Source organism: Tenrec ecaudatus, chromosome 18 (assembly GCF_050624435.1).
Source record: "Tenrec ecaudatus isolate mTenEca1 chromosome 18, mTenEca1.hap1, whole genome shotgun sequence".
Classification (NCBI taxonomy): domain Eukaryota; kingdom Metazoa; phylum Chordata; class Mammalia; order Afrosoricida; family Tenrecidae; genus Tenrec; species Tenrec ecaudatus.
In genome coordinates this window covers 73,827,889-73,854,540 of record NC_134547.1, presented here as the reverse complement: position 1 = coordinate 73,854,540, position 26,652 = coordinate 73,827,889, and the positions used below count along the sequence as shown (strand labels likewise).

The 26,652-nt window shown below is 52.5% G+C and overlaps 2 protein-coding genes and 1 pseudogene across 2 annotated transcripts; 2 read left to right on the top strand and 1 right to left on the bottom strand.

The window, feature by feature from the left end:
* The first annotated feature begins 2,839 nt into the window (after positions 1–2,839).
* On the top strand, positions 2,840–4,711 carry LOC142432725 (5-hydroxyisourate hydrolase-like). The gene is made up of 4 exons (XM_075537972.1): positions 2,840–2,876; positions 3,285–3,424; positions 4,076–4,211; positions 4,584–4,711. Exons 2-4 carry the CDS (start codon positions 3,294–3,296, stop codon positions 4,671–4,673), a joined length of 357 nt encoding a protein of 118 aa, XP_075394087.1. The 5' UTR covers positions 2,840–2,876; positions 3,285–3,293; the 3' UTR covers positions 4,674–4,711.
* A 209-nt stretch (positions 4,712–4,920) lies between these two features.
* Positions 4,921–25,651, bottom strand: DRC4 (dynein regulatory complex subunit 4). The gene is made up of 11 exons (XM_075537314.1): positions 25,568–25,651; positions 23,532–23,618; positions 10,320–10,517; positions 9,588–9,794; positions 8,997–9,051; positions 8,488–8,693; positions 8,137–8,304; positions 7,962–8,048; positions 7,470–7,679; positions 5,861–5,926; positions 4,921–5,167 (listed from the first exon to the last, which is right to left on the bottom strand). Exons 1-11 carry the CDS (start codon positions 25,568–25,570, stop codon positions 5,018–5,020), a joined length of 1,437 nt encoding a protein of 478 aa, XP_075393429.1. The 5' UTR covers positions 25,571–25,651; the 3' UTR covers positions 4,921–5,017.
* On the top strand, positions 18,753–19,100 carry LOC142432543 (large ribosomal subunit protein P1-like; annotated as a pseudogene).
* Positions 25,652–26,652: the final 1,001 nt, after the last annotated feature.

The following is a 26,652-nucleotide window of genomic DNA, read 5'->3' as shown; positions in this document are numbered from 1 at the left end:
CAAGCCTGGCAGGCCAAAAGGATGCATGCTAAATGGTCCCCACCAGTGGGACCTGCACACTGTCCTCAGATGGCAGGAGGCAAGGCTGACTCCCATCCACTCCCCCATCATGCGCCCACAGCTCTTCCTCCACGCCACGGCAGAGGACAGCACTGCCATCGAAGACCCACAGGAGACTGTGATCTCGGTGAGGGACCAGAATGACAACAGGCCGAGGTTCACCCAGGAGGTCTTTGAGGGGTCTGTGATGGAAAAAGCCAGCCCGGGTGACTGCACTGACAGGGACGAGGGGCACTGGAGGCAGAATCAGGGACACGGGAAGATTCTGGAAGCAGGCAGAACAGAGAAAGTCCTAAGCTCCGGGGGGAGGCCACGGGGACAGTGTCAGCTCTGAATGTGGAGAGCAGCCCTGGGGCCCCAGGAGGCTCCCTTTGGCTTCGAGACCCTCCGGCTGGCTAAGGTAAGCAGGGAGGGAGGGGCTTCGGGCACTTGTGGAGGTGGACAAACTGGACAAAGGCAAATAGGCCAGTCACGTTTCCGGGAGATGCCCACCAAGGGCTTGCCTCATGGCGCCCCGCCCCCAACCCCACACCAGCCCCTTCTTTACTCCGAGGCTGCCCAAAAAGAGCTGCCTGCCCAGCCTGGGCCTTCAACATCCGGGTCTTTATCCTGCCAGCCACTGATTGCTGGCCACGCAGTCTCCCCCTTTCCTGTCCCAGGCCTCCTCAGCCAGCCCCAGTTGACTGATTAACTCATACAGGCGGTTTCAGGTTCCCTTGGGGCACTTGTTTGGTTCTAGCAGCCAGGAGGCAACATCCCACCTACCTCCCCAATGGCCAGGACCCCTGACCAGTGTGGGGCGGGGGTCTTGAGGGACGATGAAGCAGGAGCTGTGGGTCGACATCCACCAAGACAGGCCCTGATGCCCCCAAAACAAGAGAGTATGGGTGTGGGTCCTCCACAGTGACAGGAGGTCTGAAAATGCCCGAAAGATTTCTAAAACAATCAACAAAGAATGTGGAAAGGGCTACAGCCATGGATTAATTACTTGAGCCTTGCCAAGCAGTTAGCTGCTGACCAGTAGGGGACAGAGCTGCTTTCAGAGGTATGTGCTGGCCGCTGTGAGGGTCACCACACTCCCATCCGCGCAGGAACCTCAGTGATACAGGTCACAGCCACCAACCTCGACGACAGCGAGAACACCGACAATGCAGCCCTTGCCTACGCCATCCTCAGCCAAGACCCACCCTTGCCTCGTGGCACCGTGTTCGCCATTAACCGAGACCCTAGGGTTATCACCCTACTGGTCGGCCTTCTGAACCGAGAGGTCAGGGCTTCTGGACCCAGAGGGTGGGGTGGTCAGATAGATGCAGCCGCTGGCAGATCAGAAGGCATACCTGAGAGACGAGACTGGGGCCTGACCCGCTAGAACTACCACCGACAAGGTGGACAGATGCCGAGCACAGCAGCCAGGACAGGCACTGACTGTCGGCCCAGGCACCTGTAGACAGTGCCCGGCTGTTCTGAAGCCTGGCCTGTACGGAGTGAAACAGTGACATGCACACCCCATTTAGCAGGCAGGGAGTCAGGTTCGCCTCCCACAGAACCAGACAGGCAGGGAACTTGGCGAGACTAGAGATCCCTTATGGGCCCCAGGAAGTGCTTACAGGGTCCCAGACCAGAGCACAGTGCTGGCACTGGGAAGGACCTGGCAGTCCCCTGGGCAGATGTGCGAGTTGTCTCTGTGAAGCATGGTGGGCGAGTGACTAGGTGTCTGGAGGGGCCCCAGCCTGATGATGGCAACTGGGGGACCCGGGTGTGATGAACCCCCACCAACACCATGCCCACCACAAACTCCGTGTGCTCGGCTCACAGACCATGTCCAAGTACACCCTGAACATTCAAGCGACTGACTTCTAAGGGTTTTGCCTGAGCACTACAGCCCGGGTGGTCATCACGGTCCTCTCTGAGGTGAGTCCACTGCACCCAACGCCATGATGCATTGGTGGCAATGACACGCTGCAGGCAATGTCCACCAAACCACAGGGCCTTGACTGCCACTGCCCAGTGCCCTCTGCAGTGGGCAGACCGCTTGTGACTGGGCGTGGGGACAGCAGCGGGCTCAGCCCTTGCCCAGAGTTCATCACAGAGAAACCCCCTTGGGGAAGACGAGGGTTTGCCAAGTTGTTGTACTTGGCTGGTGCCCACACCCCTCCCCTCTGCTTCCACACAGGAGGGGGCTGCAAAAGGGGGGGGGAAGCTTCCATGATCTTGCCGTTTCATTGTTCTACCACCTTTTTGCAGCCGCCTCCTGTACAGACTGTATGCAACACACACACACACACACACACACACAAGCTTATTTAGAGACAACTCGTGCCGGAGTCCCTGGGGAGGGGGCGTGTACAGCAAGCGCAGAGGCTGGAAGGTCAAGTACACTCCAGGTGCCTTTCCTAAAGAAAGGCCTGGCGATCACTTCCTAAAAACAATCGATCCAGTGGCAACCCAGTGGGCTGCAGCTCTTCTCCAACAAGCAGGGGGCGTAAGGAGCAGGGTGCTCTGTAGGAATATTTGGGGAGAGAGGATCAAGCAGCCCAGAAAGCTTCCCTTTATGCCACGGGCGGCCCTCAACAACCCAGGGTACAGGGAAGGAAACTGAGGCAGGTCAGGGCAGTGTCCAAATGCAAACTTCACCCGGCTCACCAGGGACCCTTGCAGGAGCCCGACACGTACGCCCCGCCCTGCCCCACGTGAGCTGGGCCAGCTGCCCGGGAGGGAAGGTAGGCGGGGTGGGGAGGTCGACCGGCCACGCCCCTACCCAACCCTCCGGTCTGGTGACTCTAACTTCCGCCAGAGGAACCTCAGACAACCCGAAGGTGTGTGGTGGCCAACAGAGACTCCTGGCAGGGGGCCGGGCGGGGCGGGGTGGGGGTCGGACTGGGGAGCAGCCGCTGGGCTGGCCTGGCGGTGCTGGGACAGGTGGACAGACCCGAGGCCATGAGCTCAGGGGCTGCCTCCCGGCTGCAGCGGGTTCAGGGGCACCTGGGCACCCAGAAGGTGAGAGTCCCAGGAGATCTACCAGCACTTTTCCGTGCAGGTGGGCGGCAAGAACAGGAGTGGTGGGGGGGTGAGGGTGTCAGGCTTCACTTAGGTACCCCTGGTATTAATACCCTTGGAATCAGGTTGGGGAGGAGGATTCAACTGGAACTGTGGTCTCCTGGTTAAGTGGGGACCACAGGCACAAGATTCTGACAAGCTTCCCCCTCCGCCCAACTCTGGCCCAGGGGAACAGCATGGATACCCCAAGCAGCCCAGTGACCACACACGTGCTGGACACCACATCTGGGAAGCCAGCCCAAGGCCTCAGCCTCCGTCTGTCCCGGCTGGAAGGGTCTGGCCAGCAGTGGGCAGAGCTCAGGCAAAGGTAGGAAGGGGCCCTTGGCAGGACCTTGATCCCAGAATTGGTTGTGGGGGGGTGAGGCCTGGTTGAGGATCTGGATAGTGAGGGGCTGACCTGGCCGGAGGGAGGGCCTCACCTGGGACCAAGGTCAGTGCCCCGGATGTGCAATGACTGTACGTTCCTGTGGGGGATAGCGGAGGGGTCTCCACTCCTCCCTGAGCTGGGTCCAGTGGGGCGTGGCTGAGCGGTTGAGGGCTGAGGAGAGTCTGGAGGCCCATTCACACCCCATGCATGATGGGGAAGCCCAGCAGGGCATGGGGTCACCTTGCCCAAGCACAAATGCTCAGATGCTAGGGACACGTGGACTGGAAAGCTACACTGGAAAGCCACACGCAGTATCTGTAGTAAGACAGTGTACAGAGCGTGTACAGAGTGGCACAGCCACTGTGTTAGTTTGTAACAACTCACGCTGTGCTCAGAGAACCTGGCAAGTACCTGCTTGACGCCAGTCTGAGGCAGTGCACCTTGCTCGCCCTTTTCGACTCTGCATTTCGACTTTTCTCAAATCAGCTCACCTCCGCTTCCCCCCCAACCCCCGTGCCCTGGCCCAGGGCCCTGTGTAGCTACGTCAGGGGATGGGGTACAGAGCCTCACCTGGCCCTGTCTTCTCTGCAGTTACACAAATGCAGACGGCCGTTGCCCTGGACTCCTCGAGCCCGGCCAGATGAAGGGGGGAACCTACAAGCTGTCCTTCAACACGGAAGGCTACTGGAAGAAGCGCGGGCAAGAGACCTTCTACCCTTACGTGGAGGTAAGGGTCCCAGCTGCCCGAGGGGCGCTAGCCCCTCTACACTGGGCATGGGGAGGGTGCAGGCACCTGCTCTGAGCTCCTGAAACAAAGGTGTACATAGGTCCTCGGCCTCATTAGGCTTTACGAGGACGTGCCTGTGTTGGGCCTGCCCCTGGGTCAGGCTTTGGAGGGAACTAGCTGCTATGACCCAGACACCTACGGGCTGAGGTCACGGGAGCTGAGAACCACCCTCCAAGCAGTGCCCTTTCTCAGCCAGTGTGAGTCTTTGCCCTGTGGGACCCTCTCTCTGGGCGAGCTGCTGCCTCAGCCTGGCCCTCCCAGGAGTCGGGGACAGCATGGGGCTCTACCCTCAGGGTCTGTCCCTCGTCTCAGGTGGTCTTCACCGTCACCAACGACACGCAGAAGTTCCACGTGCCCCTGCTCCTGAGTCCTTGGTCCTACACCACCTACCGTGGGAGCTAGCGCCCAGGACGAAAGGGCTGCCACGGGGCTGGTCCCATGAATCATGGAAGGTTGGGCTGCAACCCCTCCTCACCTGAAGTGTCAACAGGTGTCAATAAAGTCCACTGGCACCTCTGCCTTCCCATTGGGGTGAGGAATGGGGTGATGGGTTGGGGAGAGGTTATGGGAGCTCCTGGAGGAGGGTCCCTGGGGGGGGGGGGGTGTGAGGGAAGGAGGCCCACAAAGGCCAGGCAAGGAGACACACAGATCAAAGGGAAAACTTTCCATTGTTAACCATACAAATCTCAAAAACATCAGCCCACCCACTTGGTGAATCAGGGCTGTCCACAACGGGGCTTCAATGGCTACGTAGGGGTGGCCACCAGCCCGGCAGGGCCCTGACCCAGTGTCTGCCCAACGATGGCTGTTTCCAAGGGCCTGAAGCCCACGTTGTCCAGGGGGATCCCGAAGGCCAGGAGCTTCGCCTCGTAGGTCCGAAGGAGGTCATTGTGCGCCTGCAGGAAGAGCAGTGTAAGCTGACCCGGGCAGTTCCTCCTGTGTCACCGGACCTGGGGGGCAGCTGTGCTGGGGACAGCATGACCTTTGTGGGATTTTAGCAAGTCAGACACAGGAGGACCAGAGACTGGCACTCCATGGAGGCCCTAGGAGCTGGCTAAAGGAGAGGTGCAGGGTCACTGAGCGAGTGGTCAGCTGCTGGGCAGAGATTCGTGCCCAGAGCACAGGGCAGGAACTCCAGCTGGGGGGTCTGCCCTGGAGGCATGAAGCGGGACACTGGTGGGAAGGGGCGTGGAGTCGGTCATCCTCAAAGGGCCCATGTGCACTCATACACTCGTACAGGCCCCCTAGCCCCAGCCCCAGGATGGAGAGCGTGCGGAGGGCACAGGGCCTGGAGTGAGGATGCTGTGAGCCACACCTCCCCTGGGGTGTGAACCGTCTGAGGTTCTTGACAGTGACACATAGTCAAGGACAGTGGAACCTTGGCTGCCACAGGCTCTGGGTAGCAACTCCATCCTGGTGGACTGGGGCCAGGACCGGCTTCCCTCAGAGCCATGTCCTCATCCTGACAAGGCTGGTGGTCTCTGGGGACCTTCTGAGATCAGCACACTGGCCAAATGTGCTGGGTCGGGGGGGGGGGGGCGGGGCATGACTCTGCCAGATGTGCCGGGCCTGGGGGGGCAGCTACAAACCTTGCACACTCGGGCCAGCTCGTACTGAAGGTCCTTGATGGTGCTGTTCTTGGATTCCAAGATGTCCTGCGGGGGAGGAGACAGGTTGGCATCAGTGCTCACCCTGACACACAGCCACAGTTGACCTGAGGGAGGGTGAGTGCATGGCCCACTCCCATTTCTAATTCCAGGGAAAAGCACTTTGTCACTGGGTCTGAGTGTGCAGGCCTAGGGGACAGGTGCATCCCTACCGCAGGGTCTGTCCCTGGGAGTCCCCACCCTGCCCATGGAGTGTTGCCCAGCACAGCTTCACCCACCCCAAGGGGCCAATGCCCTGTCCGAAAACCGTGCACAGACACAAGACCCGCAAATCAAAGCCGGTGGAAATTTGGAAGTGAGAACAGGAAAGCCAGTGAAACGTGTCCGTTCTTCGGAAAGAGCGACAGAGAAGCAGCCACTGAGCGAATGAGGAGGAAAGCCTGCTGCAGCCTATTAACAGCAAGGTTGGTGGTTCACACCCAACAGATGCTCCAAGGGAGGCTTGCTAACCACAAGTTGGCAGTTCAAACTCACCAATACCTCTGGGTGGGGGAGATGAAGCTGGCTGCTCCCATATACATTTACAGTCTTAGAAAGCCTATGGAGAGGGCCTCTCTGAGGCAGAGCCCCACGAGGGCAGTGGTGAGTGTGTTAAAAACAAACAGAAGCCAGGCAGAGAGCCCATGGATGCTGGGAAGCGCCCTGGTGTGCCCCTGATTCGACCAGCCAGCTTCTTCAGGAAGATCTAAAACCTTCAGAGGAAGTGAGGGCCAGGTCCTCACACACACAGCCCTTTTAGGGAGGGAAGATTGGCAAGAAGCCAGAGGGGTCCACCTGTACCACTGGGTCCCCACTGTCTTAGAGCACACAACAGGGCCCCTCGGACACGGGCCCCTGGGAGGGCATGAGGGAGGGGCTGCGACTGTGGGGACAGAGAGTCCCTGTCCCCAGGACACTCTGGAGCTGTCCCTAGGTGTGCACAGACAGCCTCGGGAACTCAGCGGTAGGGCCACTCTGCCCTGTGGGGTCACTGTGAGTCGGCATCAGCTCTGTGGCAATGAGTTTGGTTTTTACTATCAACTCAAGAGTTGAAATTTGCAAAACCTTTAAAAAGCAAACAGAAAAGATCCTGTGGGAACCCCCCACCTATAAAGTATGCCCCCCCAACCCGGCTTGAAGAGAGTATAGACCCCGTGCCTTAGGAGCTGCTTGTTTCCACTCTCCCATGCCGAGTTAACATCCCCGCAGGCTCAGGGGCTCCTGTCCTCGTGTTCAGGCTCTCTGCTCCCTGAGCCCTGACCTCAGTCACCTTTCCATTCTGGAATTGAACTTGGTGGCGGCTGAACAGCAGCCAGGAGGCCTACACACCTTTGTGCAGGGGGGCAGCAGGCTGCTGATGGCACATGGGAGGAATACCTGCATGCCGCAACAAAATGAGTCTGAGGTGTCGGATGTGAAACTGATGATCTGCTCCGTGAACCTGCCCAGTTCACAGGATGGTACCCGACTGCAGGCTCAGCTCTGTAAGCCAGTCAGTGCTGCACTACCTGCTGTGGGAGGAAGGGCCTCACTGGGGATGGTGGGCACCCACCTCAAGCTTGCGGGAAACGACCGTCAGGGCGGCGGGGTCAAGGTTGGAGGTAGCCAGGACCTCGTTGAGCTGCGCCTCCTTCTGCTCCACGGCGCTACTCAGCGCCTGCAGCTTGCGTTCCAGGATAAGGTTCTGGAAGCCGGCCTTCTGCTGCACCTCCTGGATGGCGGCCATGAACCTCTGGTAGAGCCGGTCCCGCTCCTGCTGCACCTGCGCTGGGACCCACACTCTCAGCCAGGACCACTGGGCAGCCTTGTCTCACCCCTAACCTTTAGATCACTGTGACCCCTGCACCCCACTTCCCAGAGGTCGCCATCATCTGGAGGTGCTCAAAAGTTCCCTCCCACCTGGCAAACTTGCTGGGAGAGGTCGAGGGGAGTCCCTGGAGTGCAGGAGTGGGCTCTCCTACTACAGCAGCAGAACCTGCACCCCTGGAACTGGTCATGGGGCCTTGGGAACCAGGGCTGACTCACCCCTCCCCTGTGCCCCCACCTGGATGAACCGCTGCTCCAGCACCTCGTGCTCCCACTGAAGGTCCTTAAACTCTTTCTCCGTGACTTTCAGACGGGCCTTAGTACACTGCAGTGGGACGGGAGGGCAGAGGCGTCAAGGGGAGGCGCAGAGGCCCCTGGCCGTGTCCCGCCCACCCACCCCTGCGCACACCCACCGTCAAGATCTGCTTGTCGCGCTCGTAGTGCGTGAGCTTCCTCTGCATCTCGCTCATGTCGTCACGTGCCCGCTGCAGGGGGTCCGCCAGGCGCTTGTTCTGCATGGTCACCTCGGCCATCTCCCTCTCCAGGTGGTCCTCCTTCTTGCGCATGTCTTCCATCTGCTCCTGCGGGTGGGAGGCAGCACATCGGGCGGGTGTGGGGGAGGCTTGCCAGGCCCATTCAGCAAACCCTGCGTGGTCCCCATACTTCCCCATGAAGCGTCAAACCGCCACCAAGCGCTGCTGTGTCCACGCCCACGGCGGCACCTGCAGAGTGCCCAGGCTCTCCCAGTGAGGTCTGCAGCGCACCTTGAGCGAGTTGATGAGGGCCAGGTTGTTGAGCGTGATGTCGTTGTAGTAGTTCTTGATGTCACTGAAGGCCTCCTCATGCCTCTGCATCAGCATGCGGATCTGCCCGCTCTTGCGCTCCTCCACCTCGTGGGTCTCCGTCTTCCTGCGCAGGTCCATCTCGTCCCGCAGCAGCTTCAGCTTCTTGTCATATTTGGCCTCGATTTCTGGAAGGCAGCACACCCACAGCTGTGATGCACAGGCCATTGGGGGCCAGGGCGTGCATGCGCACCACTGGTCACCAGAGGCACTACCAGGCAGGCTGTGTGGGAGCCAGCAGGAGTCTGGAGATGGGAGCCCAGGGCCCCAGCAGCAGACGTTCTTGGAATGTTGCTCTGTCCCAGGCCGCCCCCAGGCACCCCATCCCTCCAGGGCTGGGTGTTTTGCTAGAGTTCATGGCCCTGGCGGCATGAGGGAGATGGGATCTCTGGCACTGTACACCAGAGGCCCAAGGCATGGAGAGAACTGACCTCGAACTTGCCTCTCAAAGTCGCTCCGCATGGCGGTGATCTCCTCCGAGTGTTTCTGCAAAGACCAGGGCACCACGTGATGGATGGCAGGACACGCAGAGGGTCTAGCTGTGGCCGCCCCACCTGGGTGCTCAGACGCTCCTGTTCAAGGAGCTACTACAGGGCTGGGCGGGTTGGGGGGGCGGGAGGGGGCGAGTAAGGCAATGGAGCGTGCAGAGACATGGTCTTGGCGACCCAGTTTGGGCCTTGGCTACGATGCCCTGTGCACCTGCCAGCACATGTTCTACATAAGTCCCATAAGAAAGTGTTTCCAGGAGTCATGCCACAACCCATGGGCATCCTGACTCCACGCCTGGCAGCATCAGGAGGCCGCTGGCTCCCTGGGTGGGCCCACGGGGCTGGGTGGGGCTGAAGGGCCTGAAGTGCTGCTACTGGGACAGGCAGTGGCTTCCAGGTTCAGTAGTTGGAGGCACCTTGGAAGATGGCCTCAAACATGTTCATCTGCACAGAGCCCCCCCCCCCAGGGGCCCTCCAGTGTCTCCAACACTCCACCCCTCACAGCATCGGTGCACTGAGCTGCACTGTCCCTACCAGGCGCAGGCTCTTCACCACCACCTCGTTGGCCAGCTCCTGCTCCTTCAGCTCCACCTTCAGTGTGCGCATGTCTTTGCGCAGTGCGCCTTCCTGCGTGTGGTGCTCCTTCTGCGCCAGCTTCATGATCACCGTGCCCTCCGCCTTCATCTCGGTCAGGTTGTTCTGGTGCTCGTACAGCAGGTGTTTCACCTTCTGTTTGTAGACCTGTGGGCGGGGCACCTCCTCCATGGACCTAGACAGCCTGCACACCTGCGCACTCCGCTACCCCTGCATATTGGTACACATCTCTGCATTCACCTGTGCATACACCTCATACTGCTATACACCTGCATGCATCTCCATATACCTATACACTCACACACACCTGCATACTCTTTCTTTATCTGCAGAACCTGCACACCTGTGCACAACTGCGTACAGCTGTCTGCACACACCTGTAAACACCTTCATACCGCTCCATCCCCTTGCACACAGCACCCCCTCCTGTACACCCCCTACACCGTCCCACCTGCACACTGACCCGGAGGGCACCTGTGGCATGGAGGAAACATTGGGGAGGCTACCTGTGAGGCGCAGCCCCGGTTCACATGGTGTTTGTAACAGAACTGGGCTGCAAACGCTCAGTTATGAGGAGCCGCTCCTGCATACAGAGGGGTGACGCCCCTGGATCTCATACCAAACCCCAGGCTCCAGCATGAAGACCACCACCAGGGGCATCCCCCTGCCCACCTTGATCTCCACTTGGTGCCGCTCCTCTGCCTCTTCCATCTCCCGGTCCTTGTTACGCAGCTCGGCCTTCTTCTCCTCCAGCTGCCGCCGCGTGATCTCCCAGAATGTATGGATCTTGTCCCGCTCCAGCTGGAAGTAGTTGCGCTCCTCGCGCTCCCGGTCCAGCTCCTCCCGGATGCGGCCAACATGTTCCTCCACCTGGGAGCAGAGAGGCAAGCTGGCCAGAGTCAGGCTCCACCCCACCCCAGCAGAGATGAGCCAGGCGGGGAGAGGAGACACTTTCACCCCCCAAACCAGTTAAAGCTCAGAATAAAAACACTGACTTAATGCTAGTCAGGCCCCGACAACCATTAACTCAGCAAACCCTTCCACTCATCCTCGAGTTTCACACTAAAGAAACCCCTCAGAGAGCTTTCTACTCAGGGATACCGGACAGTTATTACACAAACACACAAATCCCTGAATCCAAGTTAGGGTGTATGCAACAACACGCCCAGGGAAGGCAGTAATGTCAATACAAAAATATGCAAAATCAAAATCAAACCAGCACACACCCAGGCACTCTGACTAAGGCATGTTTTAAAGTAACTGTACAATCCCTAGTGACACATAATGATAACATAGATTACATGGCGCCTGAGGAGGAGGTTCACCTCTGAGGCCGTGAGTGACAGGACGCAGGCAAGGAGGGTTGCCATGTATGTGGCTGAAGGTCCATTAGCATCAGCATCAACCAGGCGACCATAAATGTGAGATGATACGTCCACCTAGCAACCATCAAAAAAAGCACCCCCAGAAAACAGAGTATACACCAAAAATAGAGGAGGAAAGTCTGGGGAGATGGCAGCATTAGCAGGCCTCTGCTCCGGAATCTCGCGCAAATAAAATCGGGGAAGGGCCCAGCTGGGAGGGCTCTAAATGAGGGAGCAGAGAGAGTCAGTGGGGACTTTCCAGCGCCTTCTACCATCCCTGCCCCTCTGCCCAGCCACTCAGACCACAGTAAGTGAAGAATTGCCTGCGAAGGGAATGAGGAGCCCGTTTTCCTGGCCTCCACCACTCTGCCGACGGACGGAGACAGAACTCCAAGCTTCTGGTCTCAAACCAGCATGGATGCGGCAGCACCACCACAACACGGAAACTCAGGCTGCACGCCTGCGGAGAACAGCTGCAGGAGGGCCAGGCAGTGAGGTGACACACACAGCCACACATGCCCTGCCTCCCTGTGCTCTCTGGCTGTCCCACCTGGATATCCCTCCCTGGACAGTGTCCGTTTTGCCCCCACCCCCATCCCCACCTACAACCACCACCACCATCAGCAGAGTCCTGAGCTCTGCTGACAAGGCCGCTGTATGCTAAGACACAGACAGTCAGCATCCTCCCGAAAGTACCATATATACTCGAATATAAGCCGACCCAAGTATAAGCAGAGGTACCTAATTATTACCTGGGAAACCAGAAAAACTGATTGACTCAAGTATAAGCCTAGGGTGGAAAATGCAGAAACTATTGGTAAGTTTCAATAATCAAAACAAATGAAAATAAAATTACTAAAAATTGAGACATCAGTGGGGTAATGTATTTAAATATTTATTTTAAATAAAAAACATAAATAAAAGGACAAGTCATTTAACATTAGTAAAGCAGCACAGTAAGTGGAAAATAAGTTCAACAAAAATAAGGTATCAACAAGTATACCTTAAGAGTATTATTCCCTGAGCTCAATCAGCAACCAAGCTAAAATGTGAAGAGTTAAAATCCTTCAAAACTGGATTCCTCATCATCATCCGTATCCCAATGCAGAGCTTCGGCTGGTGTGAGGTCATGATAGACGCTGTCCTCACTGAGATCGCCGTCATCACCATCACTGCTGTCATTTCCATACAAAGCGCAGTCTTCACTGCCATCCATAGCATCACTAATACTACATTTCTGCAAGGCACGTCGCACCATGTCTTCTGGAATGTCTTCCCATGCATCTCGAACCCACTTTGCTATTAACTCTATGTCAGGCTTCATGAGATTTCCTCCTTTTGTTAGTCGAGCTTGACTAGATGACATCCATTCATGCCACATCCTTCGCACACGGTCTTTAAAAGGCTTATTCAAAGATACATCGAGAGGCTGCAGTACAGAATGTAAGCCCACCTGGAATAACGGCTAAAGTAACCTTACTAGATTTTGCCAATTTTTTTATGTCATCCGACAGGTGGGCTCTGAACATATCCCACACAAGTAACAATGGCTTTTTCTTTAAGGCTGCTCCTGGTTGTCGGTTCCAAATTTCTTCCAGTCATTTTTTTGTTCCGTCTTCATCCATCCAGCCTTTAACATGTGAACGCACAGTAATTCTTGGTGGGAAATTGATCTTTTTAGTCAAAGTCTTTCTTATAAAAATAATGACAGAAAAAAAATAAAAATAATGACAGGACGCAGCTTAGTCCCATTAGTCAAACATGATAGAACAGCTGTAAAGTGTTTTTTTTTTTCATTTCCTGTGGTTTTGAGAAAAATGTTTTTTTCTCCTAAACTTGCCACAGTTCTGTTGCTTGGAAAATCAACAGCCATGGCAGTTTCATCCATATTCCCAATATCTGCCAGGTCATAATTATAAATCCTTCTTTGTTTTATAATAAATGACTGGAATGACATAATTTTGTCTTCAAGGTTTTGTGGCAATTTCTGGGAGATCTTTGTTCTTTGTCTCAAACAGAGTAGGCCAAACCTATTCATGAAGCCGGTACACCATCCTGCTGATGCAGCAAATTTTTCAATGCCTGGTGCTTTATATTTGTCATCCTTAGCTATTTGTAGAGCACGTATGCAGATTCCCATGCGTGTTACACAGTAACCATTTTGATGACACTCCATACCTAACCCATTTATGCAATTCACTCTCTAGAGCCCCATAAAAAGACGTTAAACCACGAGGAGCTTTTTTAGCTTTTGGAATCTGTTCCGAGTCAGCCTTCATTTTCCACCACTCCCTCACTTGCTTTTTGTAAACACAGAATTCCCTACTTGCAATATTGTTATTGCTCTCTTCTGCTCTTGACGTGTTAGCCCGGAGGAGTGGGGGGAGTCTATGTGGGCAGACGATGCAGGATGTGAATTAACACAGAGACCAGAGGGGAGAGACGGAGCGCAGCCACAGACACATCCTTACCAGTCAGTTGCTGGCGTAAGTCAATCACTACAGGTGCTGCTGCAAATTGGAGCTGTCCACATCATAGGACAGCTCTGGTTGGTTAGATGTGAGTAAATTCAAAGTCCTGCAGTGTCAGTGAGGCTTTGAATGAACAGCGGATAAACGGCAATCACCCGCGAGATGTTACACCTGGCTGGGGTACCACTGACCCATGTATAAGCTGAACCCCAGTTTTGTGCTAAAAACTCGGCTTATACACGAGTATATATGGTATACTCTTGGTATACCGCTGACGGCACCAAGATGCTTCTCTCAGATGTCCTTATGCTGAGGGATATGCTGAGGAATACCGCCCCCCCCAGCAGGGAAGGAAACCTCAGGCCAAATCAGAGGGTATGGGTCTCCCAACCAAACATGTGGCTGCATCAACAGGGAAGGACAGGAGTCATGAGCAGAGAGGGGTCCTACACACCCTGGGGACAGATGGACCAAGGTGGGTGCTGAGCGGTGGTGCTTGCTGGTGGGCAGATGAACCATGGTGGGTGCTGTGGTGGGTTAGGGAGAGACAGAAAGTTGTTGAAAATAGAGCCCCGGGTCCTTTGAATCCTAGTGAAACCAGGAAGAGAGCACAGACAGGGAAAGGAGTGGTAAGCAAAGGTCAAAGGCTTAGGAGTTCCTGTAGAAAATAATGCAGCCATACCAAATGCTGGGAAATTTCAAAACTTGGTATCCCGGGAAATTCAATACAGTCACAGAAACATGTAAGACACACAGAACAGAGAATCAATTGCCATCCAAATGAACATGACAAAGGGAGTGAAATACATCTAGGGTTAACCAACTAATGGGAAAATATAGTAAAACAAGAGTAAGTACAATGAAAGCACTAAGGGGAACTGTAGAAAAATAGCTTAAAGAAATCATGACAACACTGAAAGTACAAATTGAGGGTCTAAAAAGAGCGTTACTGGAATTGAAAAAGGCAAAAACCGAAATGAGAAACACGACAGAAGAATGTACAGAGCTAAGCAGGACGGAGAAAGCCCGTGAAGTGGAGGACGAGACAGCGAGCGGGCACGTGCTGAAGTACAGGGGCAGACAGACACTCGAGGAGGCGGACGGGAAGAGGTCGAGTGTCAACATCACGGGAAAGCCAGACGGAGATGAAGAGTCTTTCAGATAGTCTTTCTGAAGAAATAATGACAGAAATTTTCCCCAGTCCTACAAAGACACAAATCTATAAATCTAAGAAGCTCAAAGGCCTTCAAGCAGAAAAACTCCAAAGAGCTCCACAGCAAGATAAAGATTAGAGATCAAGAATCCTGACAGGTAGAGACAGACCTTCGATGGACAATGACTGAATTGCTGGGCACTCCGAGAAGACATTTTTAATAATATGTATGAAAGCTATAGTTATGTAGCAGTTTCAATATTTTGTGCTTATCTGTACACTTGTAATCCCCACTCTACTGTCATCGTCATCCTTTTCCCTCGACCCCATCTCTGCTTCCAGTGCCCAAACCACCAAGAAGTCCACTGCCTAGCACACAACTAACCCCCCCCTCCACATGTGGGGTCCTCATGTTCACACCCAACAAGCACCCCAAACTAAAAAAGCTACTACACTAGTTGTGGAGCAGCTATTGGGGGCTGGGAGAGTCCTCAGACCTGGGTGGGTGCATGGGTTGGGGGAGAGCTGTGAGCAGTGAGCAGCCCAGTTGAGTTAAAATCAACTCCAACACAGTGGCCTTCCAACTCTTTTTACACTTGGTCAGGACAGTTGCTATAGTCAATAACATAATTATTAGGAATTATTTTAAAAACTTGGCAAACTCATGTGCGTGAGCAGCATGAGTATTCCATAGTTGGATATGTTCTCACCTGGACTGAATAAATAGTTTAATGCCTCAAATACAAACAAACAAACACAAGAATGCTGAAAGCAAACCGTCATGCACAAAGGGTCCTCAACCCTCATAAATCCAGCAGGCCAAAGGGCAATGAAATGATGTAACTGCCAGACATGAGCACTATCGCAGCAAAACTCCTCTTGAAGCATGAGGATGAAATTCAAACAGCCCCAGACAAACAGAAGCTGAAGCCAGTACAGTCACCAGACGGGCCATACAAAAAGTGAAAAGTTCTCTGGATGGAAGGGAAATATCCTACAAAGTAATTCAACATAATCCAGAAAAATAAGGATCTCTAACAAATGGAAATGCAAAAATAATCATGAGGATTATTAATAAAGCAGGCATGTCCTTCATGTTTCACAGGAACTATATTACATGACACAGACATAAAGGCAGATATCATGACATCGAAAGCTGAGAGAATGTCATAGAAATGAGGCTCCTGGGCCTGGTTAACTGGGTGTGCCCCCTAGGCTAACCGACCTTAGGGCAGGGACTGCTGTGTGTGCTAACACCCAGGGTAAACTGACTCACAGGCAACAGGTGGCTGGACCAGCAATGGGCTCCAGGGAGTCCCCCATGATCAGGATGGCCCAGCACCTCACCCTGCTGCTGAGGAGGAGTTGGGGATCAGAACTGCCCCTTCCTGGCAACTATGGGTTCCTGACCATCCCAGAGTCAGCTAAAGGGGTGAACGTTTCTTAGGAAAAGGCATTTGGCTGGGTACGGCAGGAAGCAAGCTAGCTGTGGTATAGGCACGTGCAGTTTGTATGTGTGTGGTATATGTATGAGGGGGCTGCTCTAGCTAGTTCTCTGTCTCAACTTGTGAACTACACTACCTGTGGGACAACCAACCTGTGGATCGTGTTGCTAGAGCTTGAGGTTCCGTCAAGACATGCTTTGCCACACTGCTGGTGTGTATATCACTTGAGCTTGAGGCTGGTGGATCCTGTCATCTTGCATTGCATGAGTTGGATATCCCATCTGGGCCTGCTTCGCTAAGTTCCTGAGCTGCTGACTGTTGGTGACCTGCCCTGCTGTTTGCTGCCTGTGGCTGGACTGCCTGTATTGCCCAAAGAAAGACTCAGCCGTCTGATTCCTTGACCTTGGACCCAGCAGCCCTCATGAGTTGAAGGACTTTCGGTAATATTAACCGTTCCACGGAAGTGAGTTGAACTGAGTTCTCTGTATTGCTGTGTGGACTAATTATGTGTTATATTCCTTCATGCTGTGTGTGTATGTGTGTATATAAAATCATAAGTGTCCTGGTTTTGTTTCTCTAGATAACCCGCCTAACACAAACAGTAAAGATAATTGATAAAACCAGAGGTTAGTTCTGTGAGAAGATGAATAAAATTGACAAACTTTTAGCAAGATGATCAAAAAATCAAAGGGAAAAAATGTGAATAGTCAAAGGATAAAATAAACAGAAATAAATACAATTATGACAATACTGTTATGAATAACTGTGTGGCAATAAAAGGGACACAATGGATGAAATGAACACCTTCTTAAAGGCACATGACCCCAAACTGACTCAAAGGGAAAGAAGCCAGCAGACGCACTGCCAGTGAAGAGACCCAGCACTTCCCAAGCCAAAAAACGGCCAGGACCAGAAGGGTTCACTGTGGATCCTATGCACAGCAATGTCGCTGAAACGCTCCCTGATTCTGCTATTGCTGGGGAAAGCGGAGGACAGCTGGGAAATTCCACTGGAAACAATCGGGGTCAGGAGCCCTCAAGGAGGCAGCTGACAAACTCCATTTGAGCATGCGAGGCGGGGCAAGAAAGGCCCCAAAGAAACCTCGCATCCATTCTAATAACCACACCCACTAGCGTCCTGACAGTTCACTCTCCCCAGGGAGGTCGCCATGACACTTCAGACCTGACCAAATAAGGGGAAGTGAGGGATGCATCGCAAACTTATCAGAAGCTCCCGTCCCCACCAACAATCATCACTCTTCCTCCCTTAGTCATGGTGCACTTGTCAGAGTCGATTACGCATCTCTGCACGGTGCTCCCTGGGTCATTTCCACTCCGCTGGGCGCACTTTGGCATTAAAACACTCGCTTGGCTGAGTGACATTTTCCTACTGGGGCTGGCGCCCCGGCTCTCCCATTCTTCTGAGGGCCCAGAACTCCAGAGAGGATAACACTCTAGAGAAACTGAAAGCCAATGAACCCCACAGCCATCAAGCTCATTCACGCTTACAGCAGCCTTGCGTGGAGGACACAGCAGCACTGCCCCCAGGTAGGGTTTCCAGGGCTGCAATCATACATTCCCAAGCATATGTGGTCAACTGTCCCCTTTTCAGAAAAAAATCACTCAGTGCCCCAGTGCTGATGAAAACCTTTTGTGTTCTAACCCGTCATCCAGGATAGAGTGCCCTTCCAATGCTCCCCAAGGGGCAGGGTGCATCTTACTGCAGCAGACTGCCACCTCTTCCTCCTACAGAGCAGCTGGCAGGTTTGGCCCACCAACCTTCTGGCTAGTAACGCAATACTTTAACCATTGCACCACCAGGACTCCCTTCTATGAAGCCAGCCCTACCACCAAAACCACACAGACACCACAAGAAAACTACAAACACAGATTTTTTTTTTTTTTAATCTTCAACAACAAAATACCAGCAGGCAGAATCCAGGACTCTGAATGGTCCAGCCAAGTTCAATCATGGCCAAGGAAGCGACAGTAGGATGGGCCTCAATTCCAAAAATTTAGGTGAACTAGGAGAGATTATAGGTCACAGCCCTGCTAAAAACTTAATCTTCCTCTGAGGCTAGTGTACACCTTGCATGACACACCAGGCTTGCCAACATAGTGGGGGCACAGCTGGACCCACTTTCAAGATGACGGCTGACCATATTGCTTTTAGTACGTTCTGCTAGTAACCTATTTCCTGCTTCTATCCTACCTCCTAGGTCACTTCCTAACAGCTTGCAAGCAGCCCGCCAAACCACAAGAAGGGGTCTCTACTGAGAAAGGGTCTGGACCAGGAGGAGGGAGTACAAGGTGTGGCTAAGGGCTTCTAGGAACAGCGGTCTGCTGTGCCAGGTAAAGTGAGACGGCGAAGGATGCCAAGCTCCCATCATCACAGGGTCAAGAGTTCATAGAAGGACAATGATCAAAAGGAAGAAGATGCAGACCAGAAGTTTATACTCTCATCTCCAGAGTTTCTGGAGCCAGGGGGGGCAAGATGAGCCCTGAAACTACGGCCTTGAGATAATCTTTCCATCGCAGTTGACTCCCTGGCAATGAATGAGAGTGAACATGCCTGCCTTGTCTTTGCTCAGCTGCCGCGGAGGTGCTCGGTTCTCCCGAGGAAGCTAGGGTCGAGTTGAGGTGAGACCCTCACTTCACCCGGCAACCAGCATCATGCCGCCAGGACAGCACTCACACACCATGACCTCTGACCTTTGTCTCTTGAGCTCAGCCCTCATCATGCATGATGACAAGGTGACCATCACGGAGGCCACGATCAACGTCCTCATTTAGGCCTCCGGTGTCAGCGTGTAGCCCCTCTGGCCTGGCCAACGTCAACATCAGGAGCCTCATCTGTGATGTAGGGGTTGGTGGCCCTGCCCCACTGCTGGTGTTGCACCAGCCAGAGGACCTGCACCCTCTACCACTGCCACACCAGCTGAGGAGAAGAAAGTAGAAGCCAAGAAAGAAGAGTCTGCGGAATCTGATAACATGGGTGTGGGTCTTTTTGACTACATGTAACATGGTTTTTTTGGTAACATGTTCAATAAAACAAACTGCACTCTTTAAAAAGAAAAAAGAATGTTCAATACCTGCCTTGAGAATTGTATCTTCTAATGATTCCCTTCAATGGGGCCAAACTGGTAACAGCAGTTGGCAGGACCAGACAGGAAGCTTGGGGGAGCAGTGAGTTCACATGGAAGGTGGAGGGTCCCCTCAGTCAAGAAGGGTGCGAATGCCTGAACAACTCAGTGTAATGGATGTCGCTACCAGGTAGATGTAAAAACTACATGTTACTGCATGGGAGCTACAGGCACCCACAGAGATTTGCCGCCTCAGAAACACTATGTAAGGTAACTGAGAGCCAGATTCTACTCAATGGCAGTGGGTTTGCCAAAGCTCGTGGAAAAGTGGAACTGAGAGATAATGGAACTTCTCCATGTACTTTCTGAAGCCCCCTTGCAATCTCAACAATAAAAATATTGAAAGATCACGGAAACTAGACAAAACCAAGGAAAACCGAGGCAAAACTCTTGAGGAATTAAAGAAAACATTACAAGAACAAATCAGCACAGTTTTAATGCACTTTTTGTGATAAAATTAGGTGCCTCGGCTGATTTTAGGGTCGGCTTATACTCGAGTATATATGGTAAATGATTAATCAAAAATCACACAAAAACACAAGAAAGAAATCCAAATGAGTAATATTGAAATTTCAGAATTAGATAATAATTGAAAAGGCAACAGAGATCTGAATCAGTAGGAGACAGAATCAGTAAGATGGAAGACAAATCTCTCAATGCTAGTCTGTTAGAACAATCAGAAAAGAGAATGAAAACGGAGAAAGCCTAGGAATTGTGTGTGACACCATGACAGTTACATAGTTTCACGTCAACTTGATAAATGTCTTGGGGCAGAGTCTAGCCTGTCGATCAGGTGGTGCCTGATGATGTCTCCTTGTGGGTGTGGCCTTCTCATAAAGATTCTGGGAACTTCCTCTCTCTCTCTGCCTTTGGCTTCCTGTTGGAGAATGGCTGAGACCTGCCAGCACTGAGATGCTTCCACTGCCATTGGGCCCACAAGACTTTGCACCTACCTGCCTGTGATCTTCCTGCATTCCACATCATTGCATGTGCTGTGTGAGTCTGAAGAGGAATTTATGCACTAGTATCAGGCATATGGGCTAATATCAGACTTATGGACTTGATCTGGAGCAGACTGGGATGTTTTCTCCAGAACCAATTGCTCTTTGATATAAAACTCTCTCTTATATACAAATGAGTGTCTGGATTTGTTTCTGTAGTCAACCTGGCCTACACCAGGCACCATCAAGAAGCACTTATTTGCAATCGGAATTCTAAAACACAAAAGGAGGAGAGGCGGGACTCACAGAGAAAACTGAGAGATTTGTTAGGAGGAAAGTTCCCTAATATCATGAAGATGGCGCATTGATTATTCAAGAAGCTGAATGAAAACCTATCTTTTTGGATAGGCCCCAAAAGAAAATCACCAAGACATAGCAAAGCCAAACTTTCCAAAACCAAAGACCAGGAAAGAATCCTGAAAGTATCTCAGGAAAAACGGGAAGTTGTCTACCAAAGGCAGTCACTAAGACGAAGTGGTTACAGACTGTCAGAAACTGGGCCGGCAAGAAGGCAATGGGGTGACATATACGAAACTTTGTGGAGAAAACACCAACCACAACATACAACTAGCAAAATTGTTCCTCAAATGCAACACCAAAATCTGAGAATTTCCCAAAAAACAGAAATAAAGAGCATTTGTAAATACCACACCAACCTTACAAAATTTCCCAAAGGACATTTTTTAGATAGAGAGCCAACAACAGCAGAGACAGCAGCCTGAAATTAACACCTATGATGACATTAGCAGAAGCCCACCCAGCTGTGGGCATTTCCAGAGTAAAGCAAACCTGAAAGGCTGAAAATACTCCACATATTACAAATTAAAAAGAGGGAATACAGAGTGTAGTTACAGAACTTCCAAAATGAAAGGAAGTCGGAATAATTTTGATATAGAACATCCTCTTTCAAACTTCAGAAGAAAACAATAAATTACTGGGAAACCTCAAAGAAAATCAATAAACTGTCTCATCAAAATTTAAAGTGACATCAGTCAGTTCACACCCACAAGTAATCATAAAAACAGACCAAGAATCAAAGGGTGGAATATACATATCCAACAATAAGAGAGGAGCAGGAGAAGCAATATTAACTTCTACTAAAATAGACTTGGTGCCAAAAACTAGCATAAGAGATCAAGAAGAACACTTTATTTGTTTTAGAAGAACACTTTAGAATGATTAAAGGGTTAATCGAACAAGAGGGCATAGTCACAATTAACATCTAGGGACTACAGAGAAAACCTCAAAAATATATAAATCACGTTTTAGCAGAAAGACAACTCCACAATAATATACCAAACAAACAAACAAAAACCCCACACTGCCATTGAGCTGCCCCCAGCTCCCAGCAATTCTAGAGGGCAGAGTAGAACTGTCCCTCGGCTTCCAGTCTTATGGGTGCAGCAAAACCTCATCATTCTCCCACGAAGGGGCTTGTGGGCTTGAACTGATGACCTTGCAGCGAACACCCTAAGCATCACCCGCTATGCCTCCAGGGCTCCTTCCACAAGACTGTAGGAAACTTTAATACACTACTTCCAGTGGAGGCTACAACACCTGGAAGTAAACTCAACCAAGACACAGGAACTGAGAACCGCAATCAGCCAACTTGACCTCACAGACAAAGCCCGCCACCCAACAACCGCCCAGCACGTGTTTTTCCAGCACATGGGGAACATGCTCCATAACAGACCACATTGGGCCACAAAGTAAGTTTCAATTCATGTCAAAACATGGAAACTCTACACAGCATCTTCTCAGGTCGCAAGGCTGTGAAGTTATAAATAACACCAAGAAGATCAAAAGGGTGGGGGCTTAAATGCATGGAAACTGAGCAACGCCCTGCTCAAGCCAAGCTAGGAAGAGTGCAGTGGGCTTGTAGCAAGATGAACAGTAACACTCGGCAAGTACACCTGAGATCAAGGACAACGCTCAGACATAGGAATGGAGGAGGGCAGGGAGTGGGATGTTGTCAGAACTGCTGAATGGGAAACTGATTTGCTTTGTAAAATCTTCACCAAATTCACAAGTTAAAATAAAAACAAAAAAAAAAACAAAAACCAAGAGGACAATGTTGAGGTAGGCTGTGGGACCTACCTTTTAGCTTCACCTGCTCGTAGAAGACAACAAAAGCAAACATCAGAGCTCAGAAAAATCAAATCCTTTTGTTCATCAATTAACTTTATCAAGAAAAGACAACCTACAGATTAGGACTGCCAAAAGAACAAAGAAATCTGTCTCAAAAGATGAACTGTCAGAATGTTCCTTAGAAGTGAGGAGGGGGAGACTTGGTCTCTTGTACTTTGGACATGTTGTCAGGAGAGCCCAGTAAGTCCCTGGAGAAGGAAGGACATCATGCTTGGTAAAGGGAAGGAGCAGTGACAAAGAGGACAGTCCGGGACAAGACGGATGGGCTCCAACAGAAGAACGGTGGTGAGGTTTCATGCTGCTGGGCAAGGGGTCACTAGGAGTCAGGACCCGCCCAAGCCACCTCAAAAGGGAAACGTGAGGTCATCCTATAACTTAACAGTATACAAACGCCTAAGGAAAGCCAGCGGAAACCTTCAAATATGTGTTTAGCACTGTTAATAAAAAGCAGGGAGCCAGCTCTCCGGGAACTTTATTCCCTGAGAATCAGGTGTTGCTGTCAGGAGGGGAGGGAGTGCGGGCGGGGGAGACTGCGGTCTACACCACCTGCCCTGCTCTTTGCCCTCACTCAGCGCTGGGTGTGAACCACGGGGCGGCAGTTAGAAGCCACCAGGTGCTCTGCAGGAGAAAGATGAAGCTGCCTCTCCCATTAAGAGTTGCAGCATCCTTGGAACCCCGGAGGGGTAGGTCAACTCTGTCCTATACGATCGCCAAGTCGGGATGGGCTGGATAGCACAGAGTTCGGCTTTTTAGTAACTTTTCTCTTAAAAAACAGAGAGGCTCGATGGCCCTACTGGACACACTACAGGAAAGCCATCCAGGGAGCAAACTGCAGCTGCCCTGAGGGGGACCCTAATCCAGGCTACCCCCACACTGCTGCAGAAACCCAGAGGGCGTGTGGACCTTCTGAGGTGGGTCCCTGCCTCCGGGGCTGCCCTGCCCTGTCTAAAATCTGGAGAGGACGCTCACACAGGGCCGTGTGATGTAAAGATGGCATGATGGATGGGTCTGCCCACCTCTCACTTCCTGAGAGAGGAAGTCACCATCAACACCAACCCAAGGCCTCCTCTCCAGCCTGTCCTAATGCCAGCCCCTCCCAGGGCACTCTCCCAGGATAGGAAGGGAGGATAGGAAGGAGGGGAGACCAGCGGCCCACTCACCTGCTCCTTGTTCATGTCCTCGGGGGCGAGCCCATCGACAACTGGGGTGCCTTTGGCTTTGCCTTTCTTCCCTTTCTTTTTGGGCGCCTGTGATTAAATGCAGGACAAAGGGATAAGTGAGCATCTCCAGGCCCTGCCTCTTGGCCAGCTCTAAGGGTGAGAAAAGCGCCTCATTGGAACCTCCATCAACAGGAGGGCCCTGGAGCCACTCTCTGGGGCTCACGCCTGCCCGCCCCTCTGGAGAAGCCAGAGGAAAGGGTCCCTTTTCAGACAGATCTTTCCCACTGAAAGTAGAGGAGGGGCCACCAAACTCACCACTTCGTGGTACAAGATGAACTCCTCTTAGTCTGGATGCAAAACTGACTTGCACTTAAAATGGAAAATTCCCAAAACCACACTGCCAAACTCGACGCCACTGGGGACAAGCTTAGTGACCAATGTGGAACCTTCCAGAAACCCAGCCTTGGGGTACAGAGATCAGGGCTCTGTTGCAATGACAACACAACGGTATCAATTTGAGGCTTTCTGGCTCAGAAGCGAGGGCAATTCTGCCCTGTCCTACAGGGTCATTAGGAGTCAGCATTCACTCACTAGCAGTAAGTTTTTGTGGAATCTTCTAAATAAGAGTCTAATGGCCATGTGTTAGGCTGCAGACTGCAAGGTCGGCAGGTTGAAACAACCAGCCACTCTGTGGAAGAAAGGTTTTCTCCTACAGTGAAGAGTGACAGTCTCCAAATCCCACAGGGCCAAGTCTACCCTGTCCTATAGGGTCACTGTGCTTCTGAATCGACTCGATGGCAGTGAGTTTGGTTTGAACTTCCAAACTAAAAAACGCTTTCAAGGAACCTAGGTCGGTCAAGAGAACATCCAATTGGAGGGGGGGGGCAGATAAGTTGGGAAAGGGGGAACAGACAGCAATGATGGTGGAATAACCCCCCTTGAGGGGGATGAACACCAGCATAGTCGGTGTAGGGATAGAATGGGTCGGTGTAAGATATGTAGAAGTAACAACACATAATATAATATTATGGGTTCGAGAGGGTGGCAGGGTAGGGAGGGAGGGAATAAAGAGAAGCTAATAACAAGGGGCTCAAGAAGAAAGATAATATTTTGAAATTGTTAATAGCAACATTAGTACATGTACTCTTGACATAATGGATGTATGAATTGTTATAATATATGTAAGATCCCCCAATAAAATGATTTATTAAAAATTTTTTAAAAGAGAACATCTGACCTTCAGTGGTGGTGGTCCCCAGAGGCCCTGCTCACCCTGAGCATCTTCCAGCCCACCCCCAGGACCCACCACCCTGAGAGCTCAGCCTGAGTCCACACTTCCGTGGGTCTCCATGTATGTAGCTTTCCCATGATTTCACAAAAATTTCTCAGGTGAGAATTTTAGAAAACAAAAGGAGGCAAAAGAAAAAAAAAATCTCGCCCATTCCTACAAGCAAATGACAATCAGCTTAACTACTTTTTTTTTTTCCGGGCGGGGGTGGAGTGGGTGGTGGTGCTGTCTTCAGTCTGCTCAACAACCACCCAACCCCAAATCCCCTCCCCTTTCACAGCTCTCCCTAGCCCATCTCTGAAGGTTCCAATCCTAGACGTCTTAGCCGGCTGCCTCTGAGCGACCCGTGGTGGGCGCGGCTATGCCCCCAGAGCCTGCTGCCCAGCCTGTCTTCCCAGGGCCTTGTGTGCCCTGGGCGGGAGCCGTGAGGTGAGACCCTAAGCCCCAAGTCTGCCCCCTCAGGCAGGAATTCCGGCGGGCACATGCTCTCTTAAGGGGCTCTTAAGGGCATCTGCACACCGGACCCTCGGTCTCAGCTTCTCCGAAGGGCCCCGTAAGCACAGCATCTGACAGCCCGTTAGCTCGAAGCCGGCGAGGTCATAGCCAGGAGTCGGAGCCAGGCCCAGGGCGCGCAGGTCGGGACCCCGATCTAAGATCCCGGTCTGGGGGGTCCCAGGACGCTCAGCTTAAGGGTCAGAGCCTGGTCTGGAACTTCCAGCGCGCAGAGACCCCGTCCCGCCCTCCTCACCATGGCTCTGCAGGAGAAGCGCCGCCGCCGCCGCCGCCACCTCTAAACCAGCGCGCCTGCACACCGCGGCTGCGCGGTCTCCCGGCAACGCGCCGCGCTTCTGCGCGAAGTCTCGGGGATCTTCGCGAGACTCCTCCCCCAAGGACGGGCGTGGCAGCAACAGCAGCGCGTCCCTAGCAACAAGCTCCTGGAAGGAGCTGTCTGGCGCTGGAGGCCGGATGCGGGAGCCTGGACGCAGCCTCGCCGATTGCCGGGACACCGCTCAACGCGCGTTGTTGCCAGACTCAAACGAGGGATTCCGGGATCCGAGTCGGGTCTGAGGCCAGTGGGGGTGCTGCCTCACCCATTCTAGCAGAAGCACCGTGAACGGAGGGGCCTCGAACCGAGGGGAAGCACCCCTGACCTCTTGCGCTCGCGCGCCTTGAACCAGCGCGCTCAGTAAAGATGTGACGAATAAAGGAAGGAGTGGGTGGACAAATGGCCCCTCATTAACAAAGTACCGATCATTGTCCACATCAGGTTCAGATTTCAGTTGGAAATTCTGCCCCGCTGGGCTGCCCTGCCCACCTTGGAGGGGTCTTCCTACTGGCTGTCCAGGGAGTGGGTTAAAGTGGTTGAGTTTCCATAAACCCTTGGCGGTGGAAAAAGGAAGGAGTGAACTTTCCAGCTTTGCGCCAGCGTTTTGAAATTAGCAGTCGACTTGACCCCTGTCCCCACTGCCAAGAGCAACCCTTAACAGAAACAACCCTGTCCTCAAGAGGAGAAATCCCTGGGGCTTGCAGACAGGTGCTACCTGAGAGCGCACAAAGAGGACAGTAAACAAAGGCTAGCCATTGTATGACACTCAAAGTGGATTTCCCTATGAAATTTGCTTAGAAATAAGCAAACGCCTGGAGGGAATGAATGTTGACCTGGGGGTCCAGGACAATCATCTCAGGGGACAGCAAGGTCAAGTCCCCTGAAGTAGTCCGCAATGCAGACAATGTTCTACAAACTACCTTGGTGACTGGTCACCCGTCTTGTCTTAGAATATCCCGAGGAGCCATCTGAGGTGCAGCTATGCATCTAATGTGCAACCATCACCC